Source organism: Ranitomeya variabilis, chromosome 2 (assembly GCF_051348905.1).
Source record: "Ranitomeya variabilis isolate aRanVar5 chromosome 2, aRanVar5.hap1, whole genome shotgun sequence".
NCBI classification, from domain to species: domain Eukaryota; kingdom Metazoa; phylum Chordata; class Amphibia; order Anura; family Dendrobatidae; genus Ranitomeya; species Ranitomeya variabilis.
Genome location: NC_135233.1, coordinates 186,786,227 through 186,801,624, shown reverse-complemented (window position 1 = coordinate 186,801,624; position 15,398 = coordinate 186,786,227). Strand labels below are relative to the sequence as shown.

The 15,398-nt window shown below is 45.7% G+C and overlaps 1 protein-coding gene across 3 annotated transcripts in view; it reads right to left on the bottom strand.

Annotated features, from left to right (window-relative positions):
- The window catches only part of PLP1 (proteolipid protein 1), a 139,796-nt gene that overhangs the window by 49,893 nt on the left and 74,505 nt on the right, over nt 1–15,398 (bottom strand). For all 3 annotated transcript variants that reach the window (XR_013221114.1, XM_077283315.1, XM_077283316.1), the window contains exons 3-4: nt 11,276–11,540; nt 10,928–11,096 (exon numbers count right to left, since the gene is read on the bottom strand). Coding sequence is in view for 2 of the 3 variants with exons in the window: in XM_077283315.1 (XP_077139430.1) it covers nt 10,928–11,096; nt 11,276–11,540 (434 nt within the window). In the remaining variant the exon portion in view is untranslated. The remainder of the gene's footprint in view (nt 1–10,927; nt 11,097–11,275; nt 11,541–15,398) is intronic.

Sequence of the window (15,398 nt, the reverse complement as noted above, 5' to 3'; positions counted from 1 at the left end):
GTCTGTTACTGAAATTATATACAGCACTATTTAGCATAAAAAATATTAAAAGGCCACATATTTGCCAGTGTGGTATTTCCGTGAGAGCCCTCATATATCTGCGTGCTCCAAGTTTGGTCATTGTAGGCCGGTGTACCCCTTTTTTTTGCTGTCTGTTACTCTACTTATATACAGCACTATTTTGCATAAATTAAATTCACAAAAAAGCCCCCCAAAATTGAATACAGTCTGTTATGTTAGGCTAAGGCCTGCCTGGTGTTTGGGTTTGAAAAATCGTAGATTTGCAGGCATACTGATCAGATATTATTTCGCTACTAATAAATATATTTGTGTTGAGCATTTGAAATAGTGCTGTAGTCCATTTAAAATGGGCAAGGCAAGGGGCAAGGGATGGGGAAGTGGACGTGATGATGATGGTGCATGCAGAGGACGAGGCCGTGGCCAAGGTGAAAGTGGGCCACAACAAAGACCCACATCTTCTCGCTCGACCTTCCTGTCCCAGCTTCTAGGGGACCGCAGCACACCACTATTGAAGCCAAAATAGTGTGAAACCGTTGTTAGTTGGATAGCAGATAATGCTTCCAGTCACTTAGCCAACACCACCACCACCACGTCTTCCACATGGAAGTCTGAGTAGCCATGAGTGTGGCCTGGATATTCCTCACCCTGATCCTCCTTCCTCCCACCATGCTGAGTGCCCTGAGACAACTGATCCCACACTTGGACACTCTGAAGAGCTGTTCAGTTTCCCATTTCAAGATTCTGAACTCTCGGCCAGTCAACTTGAAGTGGGGACAGATGAGGTCACATGTAGAGATGCCCAAAGCTTTGACCAGCCCCGGTCACACAAAGGCGATGGTGGGAAAGTGTCAGAAGAGGTGGACTTTGATGAGACACAATTGCCAGAAAGTCAGGAGGAGGAGCAGGGTGTGGATGTGGAAGACAAGGTGGTGGATGACTATGTGACTGACCCAACCTGGCAGGAGGACATGCAGAGCGAGGGCAGCAGCACACAAGGGAAGGAGGCATATCACCCCAACAGGCAGGAAGAAGCAGTGTGGTGGCCACAGACAGAAAGCGTGCATCCATTCCCTATAACACCAACATGAGAGAAGTAGCCATTCCAACTATTAGATCTTCCCAAGTCTGATTATTTTTAAAAGACTCTACCGATAACCCCAAACAGGCCATTTGCAACACCTGCCATACCCGCATCAGCAGGGGTAGAAAAAAAACAGCCTGACCACCACCAGCATGATCAGGCACATGGCAGCAAAGCATCCAACTTTGTGGGCCAATCCCATTGCTACAGGACCACTGCTTCTGGTCACACCACTGCTTCTTCCACTGTTTTGCGTAGAAGCCAATCCCCAGTACACAGTGCATGTGAAGATGCCTCTAGCCCTGCACCTGTTGTGGCCCACAATCAAGCAGCACCATCAGCAAGCCCATCCACGTCTTTTTCCCAGCACAGCCTTCAGTTGTCTATAACCCAGTCTTTGGAACACAAGCGGAAATACCCAGCCAACTCCCCACAAGCCACAGTCCTCAATTCTAATATTTTTCATCTGCTTGGGCTAGAAATGCTGCCTTTTAGGCTTGCTGAGACAGAAGCCTTCCGCAACCAGATGGCGGCGGCCATCCCAAAGTACTCGGTCCCCAGTCGCCACTATTTCTCCCGGTGTGACGTACCGGCATTACACCAGCATGTGTCCCACAACATTGCTGTTACAGGGAAAGTCCACCTAACCACGGACACATGGACAAGTGCTTGTGGGCAGGGATGGTACATCTCACTGACGGCACACTGGGTTAACATAGTGAAAACCGGGACCCAGTCGAACTTTCGGATGGAACACATCCTCCCCACGCCGAGGATTGCTGGCTCTACATCAATCAGGGTTGCCCCCACAGTCTACAGCTCCTCCTCTTCATCCTCCATCTCTGAAATCAACACATCAGTCAGAAGCTGGAAGCACTGCAGCACTGCCGCAGCCAAGTGGCAACAGACTGTGCTAAAGCTAATCTGCATAGGTGACAAACTGCACAATGCAGAAGAGTTGTGGACAGCGCTGAAAGAGCAGTCAGATGTTTGGATGGCACCGCTGAACCTACAGCCAGGCATGGTCGTGTGTGACAATGGCCGTAACCTGGTGGCGGCTGTGAGGCAAGGTGAGCTCACACACGTACCTTGCTTGGCCCATGTGCTTAACCTCGTGGTTCAACGTTTTCTGAAAAGCTACCCAGAGCTGCCGGATCTGACAGGGAAAGTACGCTGTCTGTCTGCCCATTTTAGAAAGTCAGCTACAGCTTCAGCCGCCCTTGCCGTGCCTCAGCAGTGTTTGCGGCTTCCAGCTCACCGGCTGGTGTGTGATGTCTCCACGCGCTGGAACTCTACGCTGCTTATGTTGGAAAGGCTTTGTGAGCAGAAGAGTGCAGTTGTTGACTACCAACATCAAAAAGGCCATGGATATTCAGTTCAGACTCCACACATAAGACCTCAGGAGTGGACATGGATGTCCGACATATGTACCATCCTCCAAAACTTTGAGGACTGCACCAAGATGGTGAGCGGCGATGACACCATAATTAGCGTCACCATCCCGCTTCTCAGCATTCTGAAAACCTCTCTGCTCACAAATAAAGAGGATGCATTGCAGGCAGAGCACGAGGACATGGAGCAAGGAAACATACAGGTGGATTACACGCAGCCCAGCCTCAAGTCTTCTCATTGTGGATTGGTAGTCAATGAGGAGGAGGAGGAAGAACAGGAGCTACTTTCATGCGCTATAGACGGTACTACAAACACAGCTGTCATACCGTCTGTTCAGCAGGGATGGCCTGAGGACAAGGAGGAGGAGGATGAGGAAGAGGAGGAGGACAGCATGGTCAGTCGTCCTGAGGTGAGTCCTGAGTCGTCATCGGTGAGGACACGGAAGTCTTGCCTGCTAGCAGTCTGGCATGCATGGCTGACTTTATGTTGCACTATGTTTCACGTGACCCTCGCATTATAAAAATATTGGGTGACACTCATTACTGGTTGGTGACACTTCTAGACCCACGCTACAAGGAGAAATTTCAATCTCTTCTACCAGAGGCAGAGAGGTGTACTAAAATGTTGCAGTACCAGAGGACCCTTGAATTACTTAGAAAATTCCCATGTGAGAACGCTGGCAGCAGACGTCAGTTTGTTGTACAACCAAGGAGTCCAGGCGAGAGAGTCAGAAGTGCAATCCAGCTCAGGCAGGGGAACAATGGCAGAGTTCTGGGACAGTTTTCTCAGACCCTCTCATTGTGCTGGCACAGAGGCAAGGGGTGCTGTCACAAGAAGTGCAATGTTTGGGAAGATGGTGAGGGAGTACCTTGCAGATTGTGCAAACATCCTCTGGGATTCCTCTGTGCCTTTTAATTATTGGGTATCCAAGCTGGACACGTGGCATGAACTGGCTCTCTATGCCTTGGAGGTCCTGGCCTGCCCAGCTGCTAGGTTTCTTTCAGAGCGGGTTTTTAGTGCTGCTGGTGAAATTATAACAGACAAGCGCATCCGCCTGTCAAATGAAAATGCTAACAGTCTGACTCTTATAACAATGAACAAGGACTGGATTGGGAAAGACTTCTGTACACCACCAAGTGAAAACAGAGAAATATAACCTCAAATACATTCTCTCTTTTGGGGAGGTGTATTCTCATGCACCTCTTCACAACCACACAAGGGTATACGCTTCCACATTTGGTCTGTTTGTTGTTATCCTCCTCCTTAGCCTCATCCTCATCATCCAGAACCACTAGATGACAAGGGTGAACGTGCTCTGTACTGTTATACTGTAGGCCAGTGATTTTTGGGCACGGGGGCTGTGAAGGCACTATTTTATTTTGTAAAAACAGGACCCCACATTGAGGAATTGGGCATGACATTACATTAGGCCTACATCTTCATTCTGTCTCCTGCAATGTGTCCTTTAACTGCCACTAGATCACGAGGGTGAATGTGCTCTATACGGTGCATTTTGGGCAAGGGGGCTGTGATGGCACTCTTATTTTTTTTAAAAAGGACCCCACATTGGGGAATTGGGCATGACATTACATTAGGCCTACATCTTCATTCTGTCTCCTGCAATGTGTCCTTTAACTGCCACTAGATCACCAGGGTGAACGTGCTCTGTACGGTGCATTTTGGGCAAGGGGGCTGTGATGGCACTCTTATTTTTTTAAAAAAGGACCCCACATTGGGGAATTGAGCATGACATTACATTAGGCCTACATCGTCATTCCGTCTCCTGCAATGTTTCCTTTAACTGCTACTAGATCACCAGGGCGAACGTGCTCACTACTGTTATAGGCCGGTGAATTTTTGGCAAGGGGCCTGCAATGGCACTAGACTATTTGTAAAATGGTACCCCCACTGGGGAATTGTTTGGCAGCTCATGCACTCCCTTTTAAGTCTAAGTGACCCACATCACTACATTGGGCTTACTTCTGAACTCTGTCTCCTACAATGTCTCTTGTTTAACTGCCACTAGATCACCAGGGTGAACGTGTTTTGTACTGTTATAGGCTGGTGAAGTTTGGGCAAGGGGAGCTGTGATGGCAATAGTATATTTTTAAAAAAGGTACCCCACATTGGTGAAACCACATCCTTGTTGGCAAACACTTCATAACATTTGTGTACCTTAAAGAGCTCACTTGAAAAGCTCCTTTTTGTGTTGCCTGGTTGCTCACATTGGACACAATACACTTCATATAAATTTGATAAAGCAATGCTGTTAGGGTACTGTCACACTCTGCAACTTTCCAACAATCACGACCAGCGATACAACCTGGCCGTGATCGTTGGAAAGTCGTTGTGTGGTCGCTGGAGAGCTGTCACACAGACCGCTCTCCAGCGACCAACGATGCCGAAGGCCCCGGGTAACCAGGGTAAACATCGGGTTACTAAGCGCAGGGCCGCGCTTAGTAACCCGATGTTTACCCTGGTTACCATCGTAAAAGTAAAAAAAAAAAACAGTACATACTCACATTCCGGTGTCCGTCAGGTCCCTTGCAGTCTGCTTCCCGCTCTGACTGAGTGCCGCCGTAAAGTGAAAGCAGATCACAGCGGTGACGTCACCGCTGTGCTCTGCTCTTACATTCCGTCCGGCAGTCAGTCAGAGCAGGAAGCAGACTGCAAGGGACCTGACGGACACCGGAATGTGAGTATGTACGTTTTTTTTTTTTTTACTTTTACGATGGTAACCAGGGTAAACATCGGGTTACTAAGCGCGGCCCTGCGCTTAGTAACCCGATGTTTACCCTGGTTACAAGCGAACGCATCGTTGGATCGGTGTCACACACACCGATCCAACGATGACAGCGGGAGATCCAGCGACGAAAGAAAGTTCCAAACGACCTGCTACGACGTACGATTCTCAGCAGGGTCCCTGATCGCTGCTGCGTGTCAGACACAGCGATATCGTATGGATATCGCTGGAACGTCACGGATCGTACCGTCGTAGCGACAAAAGTGCCACTGTGTGACAGTACCCTTAGTTTGGCTCAGTAGTTCATTAAAAATATTACTTTTTCCACTATATTAGTTTCTCTCCTTGAGAGCCATAACTTTGGCTGCCTCAAATGTACAAATGGTGAATATGCAAATGGCAATTTGTAAACAAGATTGAAATACTGTATAGCGAATGCATTCAGACAATCACATAGCTGCATTTCTTGTAAAACATTTACAGATGTGACAGACAATGCTCATAGTGACACAATCTTGATAAATGTTTGTTTATTCACTTCACAAACAGTTCTAAGCCTCTATATGTTTGCTGTTTGTCATTGTAAAACATTAAGGGTACTGTCACACTAAACGATTTACCAACGATCACGACCAGCGATACGACCTGGCCGTGATCGTTGGTAAGTGATTGTGTGGTCGCTGGGGAGCTGTCACACAGTCAGCTCTCCAGCGACCAACGATGCCGAGGTCCCCGGGTAACCAGGGTAAACATCGGGTTACTAAGCGCAGGGCCGCGCTTAGTAACCCGATGTTTACCATGGTTACCAGCGTAAACGTAAAAAAAACCAAACAGCACATACTCACATTCCGGTGTCTGTCCCCCGGCGTTCTGCTTCTCTGCACTGTGTCTGCCAGCCGGAAAGCACAGCGGTGACGTCACCGCTGTGCTCGCTTTCCGGCCGGCCGGCGCTCACAGTGCAGAGAAGCAGGCTGCGAGGGACCTGACGGACACCGGAATGTGAGTATGTACTGTTTGGTTTTTTTTACTTTTACGATGGTAACCAGGGTAAACATCGGGTTACTAAGCGCGGCCCTGCGCTTAGTAACCCGATGTTTACGCTGGTTACAAGCGAACGCATCGCTGGATCGCTGTCACACACAACGATCCAGCGATGACAGCGGGAGATCCAGCGACGAAAGAAAGTTCCAAACGATCTGCTACGACGTACGATTCTCAGCAGGGTCCCTGATCGCTGCTGCGTGTCAGACACAGCGATATCGTATGGATATCGCTGGAACGTCACGGATCGTACCGTCGTAGCGATCAAAGTGCCAATGTGTGACAGTACCCTTAGGTTTACTGAAACTATCCCTGTGGTGGTTTGATCTAAATCCTTGTGGCTTTTATTTTCTAGGGGTTTATGGCCCCTCGTCTGATGACTCCATGATATCTCAGTTTCATCCAACCTTGAAAAGTGGCCACTTGAAGGTGTGGGTGAAACTAGAGTTACTACATAGTGTTCTTCACTATATAAGACAAGAGAAACATGACTAAGACAGATGCCAAAACTGGGGTACCTGTACATGTATAGTATGCGGATACCTGCATAATTGGGGACTCCCATGCAGTGTAGGTAATCTTGCAGGGGTTCTCTGTCTTGGTGTTGCTTCTCTGATATTCCAGACTGATGATGTTTAAAAGCCTCTTGGTGATGATCTAAGTATACTGTATGTAGTTGTTAATCTTCATATATACGTAATCACTATATTTATGTAATCCTTATATGTATTTATTAACCTTTGTATGTTAACATATACAAAAGTGTACGCACTCACACTATTCAATCATTCTATTCCTTGAATTTTGTAGTTTGCAATAAAATTGCATTGCATTGCAAGTATTAGCCTTTTTTAAAGCCGTATCTGAACCTTAGTGTTAAAAACATGGCAAATAAAATTGCCAAATTCTCCTGTAAATAATTCTGCAAAGAGGGAACCATTATACCATTAAAAAATACGAGTGGATTTTCATGGGCCCATCCAGTATGTGGGTTCTAAGGCGTAATGGGGTGCATATGACTGACTATGCAGCAGGGCTGGCCTTGCTGCCAATGTGTAAAACAAAGGAGTACCGGAGTACAAAATGCATATTGTGATGTGGATTTTCATGGGCCCATCCAGTATGTGGGTTCAAAGGCTTATGAATTGGTAGCAGGGCAGGCCTTGAATTCATCTTTTTCAGGAGTCCCCCTGGACCTCTTATGACAGGGGTATTGTGGTGCGTCATAATTCTTGGCAGCCCATCCACTCACAGTATACGCTACAACAGCTTAGGAGACCCACTGTTTCATAATGGCCCTTTAAGAAGATTAAAGCCGCCTGATGCACCAGTAAAAATAGGCTCTGTGACTTTAAGAGTCCCTCCTTCATAAATGAAACAAGATGAGTCTGCTTATGTGTCACACACCACATGGCCAGCTAGGGTTGTTACATGTTACAATAACATTTCCCAGTGAATGCATTTGTAGTGGTTGAAAGCAATGTTAAAGTTGAAAAATGCTTCAAAAACGCTGCGTCTGAACTAAGCCTAAGTGGGGGAGGAAATTTTCGGTCTGGGGTTAAATATTTGGCCTTACAGGCAAGTCATTAACCTGCCAAGGATGTACATTGACATATTTCCAAGCAAAACCCCTCGTTTTGGTTTCGTTTTAATGTGTTTTTTGTGGCACCGGGAAAAATGGCATGAATCTCGGAAAAAATTAATTAAAGCTGTGAACTAGGAGTCAGGAATGTTTCCAGGGGCGATCCCCATGATGTCCCTGTGTTATTTGAGCAGTGTTTCCATCATTTTCAGACGTTTTTAGACCTTAAAAGGACCCCTGGGGGGATCGCGATAAAAATACTCTGGTCTCCCATAGACTTACATTGGGCTCGTTGCTCGGGCCGAGTACCCGAGTATTCCAATCTGCTCGACCCGAACAACGAGCACCCAAGCATTTTAGTGCTGGCACATCACTACTATCTATCTATTATCTATCTATTATTTTTCTATCTATCTATTATCTATCTATCTATCTATCTATCATCTATCTATCATCTATCAATCTATCCCATTGCTCTTGTACAGAAAGTTTGCCCCACTCCACTTGCATCAGCTCAATAGCAGGAAGTGTGGAGGATTGCAACAGCTGTGTGTAAATGAATTGCACAGAAAAGTTGAAGCTGTTAACTCGAACCCAGGGTCTTCTGTCTTGTTTGTAACCAAAACCGGTCTCATGGACAGGGAGGTAACGAGGGGTACCAAAGAAAAAGTGAATAAGGAAAGTTTTCTATCACACCGCACACTCCACTCAGACATCTGTTTAGAAGAGGGCTTTCAGGGCAACGAGAACTCAGTTCTGTCCCACAGCAAACAACACGTGTGATCTGTCCCAGCTTCAGTCACATAGGACAGAACGCTGGCATGGGAGGCAGGGATACACTAGGATTGGAGAATCACCTGCCAGGTACTATCTTCTATTTTTTTTCCAAATTGTTGTTATTCCACAGTGAAATTTGCAGCAAGATTCACTGTGTACAAATCTGCCTCTACTAACTACCATGCGGATACCTGCAGATTTTCTGCGGACAGAGTTAATCTACAGCATACACATAGTTCATATTTGGTGCTAATTTTCTGCACAAATTTGTGTGTTTCCGCTTTTACACTGGCCTCAGGTTTTTAAAAGGAAACCGTAATCTGAAAAAAAGGTATTTACCTGCAGTCCTGATGCTAATCTTGCATTTAATTGCCATTCTAAACATGTGACTAGTTAGAGGTTTGGATGCAGATAAAATACATATAACAGACAAATCCGATTTAAACTATAGGTTCTTTTCTGATGAGCGCTTCCTTTTAAGTAAAGTGCAAATGCTACTGAATTGTGGAGTTTCTTTCAAACATGATTCACTAATCAAGATGTGCAGCGAGCAGTAAGAGCAGTGATGATTCCCAGGCGACCTCTCACTGCTCAGGGGAACGAGGCATCAGAGCTGTATACAAGTGCCTAGCACTAGCGCTTCATCGCATGCTCAGCCTGAACAGTGAGAGGGGCCTACAGGAAGAAGGAATAGATAAGACATTCACTAATCAGGATGTGCAGCGAGCAGTAAGAGCAATGATGATTTCCAGGCGACCTCTCACTGCTCAGGGGAACGAGGCATCAGAGCTGTATACAAGTGCCTAGCACTAGCGCTTCATCGCATGCTCAGCCTGAACAGTGAGAGGGGCCTACAGGAAGAAGGAATAGATAAGACATTCACTAATCAGGATGTGCAGCGAGCAGTAAGAGCAATGATGATTCCCAGGTGTCCTCTGACTGCTCAGGGGAACAAGGCATCAGAGCTGTATACAGGTGCTTAGCACAAGCGTTTCATCGCATGCTCAGCCTGAACAATAAGAGGGGCCTACTGGGAGGAGGAATAAATAAAAGAAGATGTGCGCATACTTGACTGTAGAACTTCTACAGGTCATGTCCAGGGAATACACCAGAACAGCAAAGTCTGAGGACTCTTTACTGCTGTACAAAGAATGTGTTTGCAAACAATAATGTATTTTCATTTGTAAAGCAACTGGCCAATATCTAAATCTTGGTACAAAACCATTACATTTTAAGGGCTGTCCCACACGTCCAGATAATTCCGGTACCGGAATAAATCGGTACCGGAGTTATCCGTGTCCGTGTGCCTGGGAACTCACGGAGGCCATACCTGCGGCACACGTGTGCTGCCCGTATGGCGAGTGGGTACCACACGGAGCGTGTGGTACCCACTCTGCATGGTGCTGAAGCTGCGATTCATATCATCCCTGCAGCAACGTTTGCTGTAGAGAAAATATGAAGAATAGTGTTTAAAATAAAGATCCATGTGTCCGCCGCCCCCCCACCCCCTGTGCGCCCCCCCGCTGGTCAGAAAATACTTACCCGGGTCCCCCGTCGGCTGTCGCTCCTTCCTGGTCTGGCCCCATCTTCTCCTGTATGCGGTCACGTGGGGCCGATCATTTACAGTCATGAATATGTGGCTCCACCTCCCATAGGGGCGGAGCCGACTATTCATGATTGTAAATGATCGGCCCCACGTGACCGCATACAGTAGGAGGCGCGGCCAGACCAGGAAGGAGCGAGGGAGCGGGTAAGTATTTTCTGACCAGCGGGGGGGCGCACAGGGGGTGGGGGGGGCGGCGGACACATGGATCTTTATTTTTAACACTATTCTTCATATTTTCTCTATAGCAAACGCTGCTACAGGGAAGATATGAATACCGGCTTCAGCACCATGTGGGGGGGACAGCGCTTACTGTAGCGCTGTCTCCGGCACGCACACGGACCTCAGACGGAGAATGTCCGTGTGAGGTCCGTGTTTTACGCGGACCCATTGACTCTATTGGGTCCGTGTAAAACGTGCGCTCCCACGAACACTGACATGTCTCCGTGTTTGGCACACGGAGACACGGTCCGCAAAAAATCAATGACATCTGAACAGATGCATTGATTTTTATGGGTCTACGTGTGTCAGTGTCTCCGGTACGTGAGGAAACTGTCACCTCACGTACCGGAGCCACTGACGTGTGAAACCGGCCTAAAGCAGTGTACATTTTACTTATGCTTAGTTCTAATCATGACCATTGCAATGATAAAATGGCTTCCAGTTACCGTAGCCTTTCACACTTACCATACATGCGTGCATCAGCACACAGATTACTGATGCCAGCTGAGGTCTTTGCTGGGAATGCAATAGATTGGCAGGTGACCCAAGTATTGAAATAAATGTAGACTGGAACGGCTGAGCAGGCAAAGATTAAGATCCACAAGATGGTGACAGCGTATGTAACACCAACAAACTATATGGAAATGGCAAAACACGTGCATGTTACTACACAGAAAACATACAACTGGACATGCAGAACACCGATTATGGAGGAACCGAAACAAATGTAGTAAAATCAGACCTGTAGGTAGATTAAACTCACCCATTAAACCAGAATCGTGGATTATTTTTGAAGCATTAGATTATAATTACCTTGTCGGGGTGTCCCAACCACCGCCCCAAGCAACGGCAAAGCAATTCCAAGGTGTGGACTGGGTGTCTTGATCGGGGACCTCGACTTTTTGGTGGTCCACCTGTGACAGTAGAGATAAGTCCCCCTTTTATAGCTTGTGGCTTAAATTCTCCCAGGATGTGTTTGATTGCAGTGGTTGTGTAAAATCCCTCAGCTAGGAGTAGAATTCCAAATAAGAAAAAGAAGATGGCGATTCCATAAATTGCATACTGGAAAGCATCGACCCTGTATGGAGAAAAAAACTTTAGTTACAACTTCATCAGTAAAAAAATCACAAAGTCCATTTATTTTGTCATGAATTTGAGCATTGGTTAGAGGACATATGTCTCATGATAACAGTCTACAGCTGTCATTATTCATTCGCCTTATTACCATAAAAGCTGAACAGTAAGGCACGGCACCGTAACCCTGAGAGACAATGCCGCCATGTGAGTTCTGAGACTCTCATAGATGGCACCTATCTTTATCAGGTAAGCTATTAGATCTCAAAAAAGCAAAAGCAGCAAACATTATTGGTAAAAAGTAACAGGTGACTATCAAAAGTGAACAGAAATGCTCTAACGGTAGGGTCAGTATTAGGCAGCGCTTTGGACAAAGCACATGTCCGCTCTGTCCAAAGCGCTGCCGACGTTTGAACGCAGGTGATTCCGCATGTGTTGATTGAACCGTGCCTAATCACCGCACCCAATACATTGGACTGGTGAGATTTATCTTGCGGAAACTGAGCGTCTCCGCAAGATAAACAGACATGCTGCGGTCTGGAAAGACACGCCGCATGTCTGTCTCAGCAGGGAAACCAGAGGATTCCGTGCATGCATAGTGGGGATGGGATTCTTGAAATCCCATCCACTATGCTGTAACATCTGGCCGAAAATACGCAGCATCAAACCGCAGTGTTTACTGACCGTGGGAACATACCGTTAGGGTATGTGCACACTGAGGTTTTTTGGAGTATATACTGAGTGGAAATTCCATGTCTTGGAGGAGATTTGAATTTTTGAGGAGGATTTCAAGAGTCTCTGCTCAGATTCTGCTCCAAAGTTCAGGTGTGCACAAACCCTAAGGCTGTCTGCACACAGAGTCTTTTCACAGCATTTATGGAGCAGAAGCTGAGCAGAAATTCCAAATTTTTGAGGAGTTTTTAAATTTGAAGGATGATTTCTGGAGTTTCTGCTCAGTTTTTGCTGCAAAAACTGTTAAAAAAACCTGCGTGCATATATATTCACATGGCATCTTTTTAATGCAGTTTTTGCCCAGAATCCACGTGAAAAGGTGACATAAAAGCGCCCACTGCTGTGTATATGTTCAGTCTTCTGCCACTTCATTTAACTGCTTCAGAGTTTTGTAGTCCTGAAGTGCTGAAAAGGCCGGGGTCAGACTAGCATATGGCATCCGATGCGATACAGCGTGGGACTGAATGTCGAACAAGTGAGGGATATTGTGGTTTTTTATTTTTGTTTTATTACAGGAGAAGAGGGATTCAATGGAATGAGCATTAGTTGAGAATAACTATGTTTATTATTTTTAAATAAAAAAGTAAAAGTGTTTGTTTTTTATTTCAATTAAAGGATTTTATACTTTGTGTCTTTATTTACCATGCATAGTAACATACAGTAGTTAGGAAGGCAAAAAAAGACATTTGTCCATCTAGTTCAGCCTCTATTCCGTCAGAATAAATCCCCAGATCTACGTCCTTCTAAAGAACCTAATAACGGTAAGATACAATATTGTTACGCTCCAGGAAGACATCCAGGCCTTTCTTGAACCCCTCGACTGAGTTCGCCATCACCACCTCCTCAGGCAAGGAATTCCAGATTCTCACTGCCCTAACTGTAAAGAATCCTCTTCTATGTTGGTGGAAAAACCTGCTCTCCTCCAGACGCAAAGAATGCCCCTTGTGACTGTTACCTTCCTTGGTATGATCAGATCCTTGGAGAGATATTTGCATTGTCCCCTTATATACTTATACATGGCTATTAGATCGCCCCTCAGTCGTCTTTTTTCTAGACTAAATAATCTTAATTTTGCTAATCTCCTTTGCATCCCCTTTATTAATTTTGTTGCCCTCCTTTGTCCCCGCTCTAGTTCCATTATATCCTTCCTGAGCACCGGTGCCCAAAAGTGTACACAGTACTCCATGTGCGGTCTAACCAGGGATTTGTACAGAGGCAGTATAATGCTTTCATCATGTGTATCCAGACCTCTTTTAATGCACCCCATGATCTTGTTTGCTTTGGCAGCTGCTGCCTGGCACTGGCTGCGCCAGGTAAGTATCATTAACTAGGATCCCAAGTCCTTCTCCATGTCAGATTTACCCAGGGGTTTCCCATTCAGTGTGTAATGGTGATATTGATTCCTTCTTTCTTCCTTCCCATGTGTATAACCTTACATTTATCATTGTTAAACCGCATCTGCCACCTTTCGGCCCAGGTTTCCAACTTATCCAGATCCATCTGTAGCAGAATACCATCTTCACTTGTTTTGACTGTTTTATATAGTTTTGTATCATCTGCAAATATCGATATTTTACTGTGTAAACCTTCTACCAGATCGTTAATAAATATGTTGAAGAGAATAGGTCGAAACACCGACCCCTGCGGTACCCCACTGGTCACAGCGACCCAGTTAGAGAATAAACCATTTATAACCACCCTCTGCTTTCTATCACTAAGCCAGTTACTTACCCATTTACACACATTTTCCCCAGACCCAGCATTCTCATTTTGTGTACCAACCTCTTGTGTGGCACGGTATCAAACGCTTTGGAAAAATCAAGATATACCACGTCCAATGACTCACCTTGGTCCAGTTTATAGCTTACCTCTTCACAAAAACTGATTAGATTGATTTGACAGGAGCAACTCCTCATAAACCCATGCTGATAAGGAGTTAAACAGTTATTCTCGTTGAGATAATCACTCAGAAACCCTTCAAATATTTTACCAACAATAGAGGTTAGACTTACTGGCCTATAATTTCCAGGTTTACTTTTAGAGCCTTTTTGAATATTGGTGCAATTGCAATGAGCCACTCCTGTGGAACAGACCCCGTCGCTTTAGAGTCCTTAAATTTAAGACTATATATATATATATATATATATAACATACAACTATAGGATTAGTTTTGGATAGGTGTCTTTTATAGACCTTTCTCCATTGTCACCGGGCAATACAAAGATGACATCAACCCCACACATATATTACCCCACATACCATTGCTACAGGGCAAGTAGGAAGATCCGGGCAAAGCACCAGAAATGATGCATCTATTAGATGCACCTTTTCTGGGGCATCTGCGAGCTGCTATTTTAAAGCTAGGGAAGGACTAATACCCATGTCCCGTTATCAGCCTGAGAATACCAGCCCCCAGCTGTCTGCTTTAGCTTGACTGGTTGTCAAAAATGGGGAGGACCCCACACAATTTTGAAAATAATTTTTTTATTTAAATATTTTTAAAAATGTCCGTGGGGACCTCTCTATTTTTGATAACCAGCCTTATTTAAGCTGACAGCTGAGGGTTTCAGCTCACAGCTTTCGATTTTTTTTCTGGCTGGTTATCAAAAATGCAGGGGAACCCACACCATTTTAATTTTTTTAAATCGCAGGCACCAGCTGATGAATACTCCCATCAGCCACTGTCTACTCTCACTGTTATCAGTGACAGCAGGTGTAGGCTGATGAGAGTAGTAGTACAAGTAGCCGATACCTGTGCCCTGAGGTAACATTTTAACTTTGGACAGGTGAGGGATATTGTTGGTGTTTATTTTTGTTTGTTTGCAAGGGACAAATGCCTTCAAGGGATTAGGCATTAAGGTGTGTATAATGTGATTGATTTTTTTAATTTTATTCTTTATTTTACACTTGATTACAATTCTCAGCTTCGTTCCCTGCTAGTGCTGATCGTCGGCAGAGCAGGGGACAGTGGTGTGAGTTGTCTTCAGAACCCAGAGTCGGGAAACAGCACCAACTGTACTGCTGAGTCCCAGGGGCTGATACCAGTAGCGTAGCTACCGGGGGGGCAGAGGGGGCCATCACCCCGGGCCCGGTGCTCAGAGGGGGCCCACCCGGAGCTACGCTACTGCAA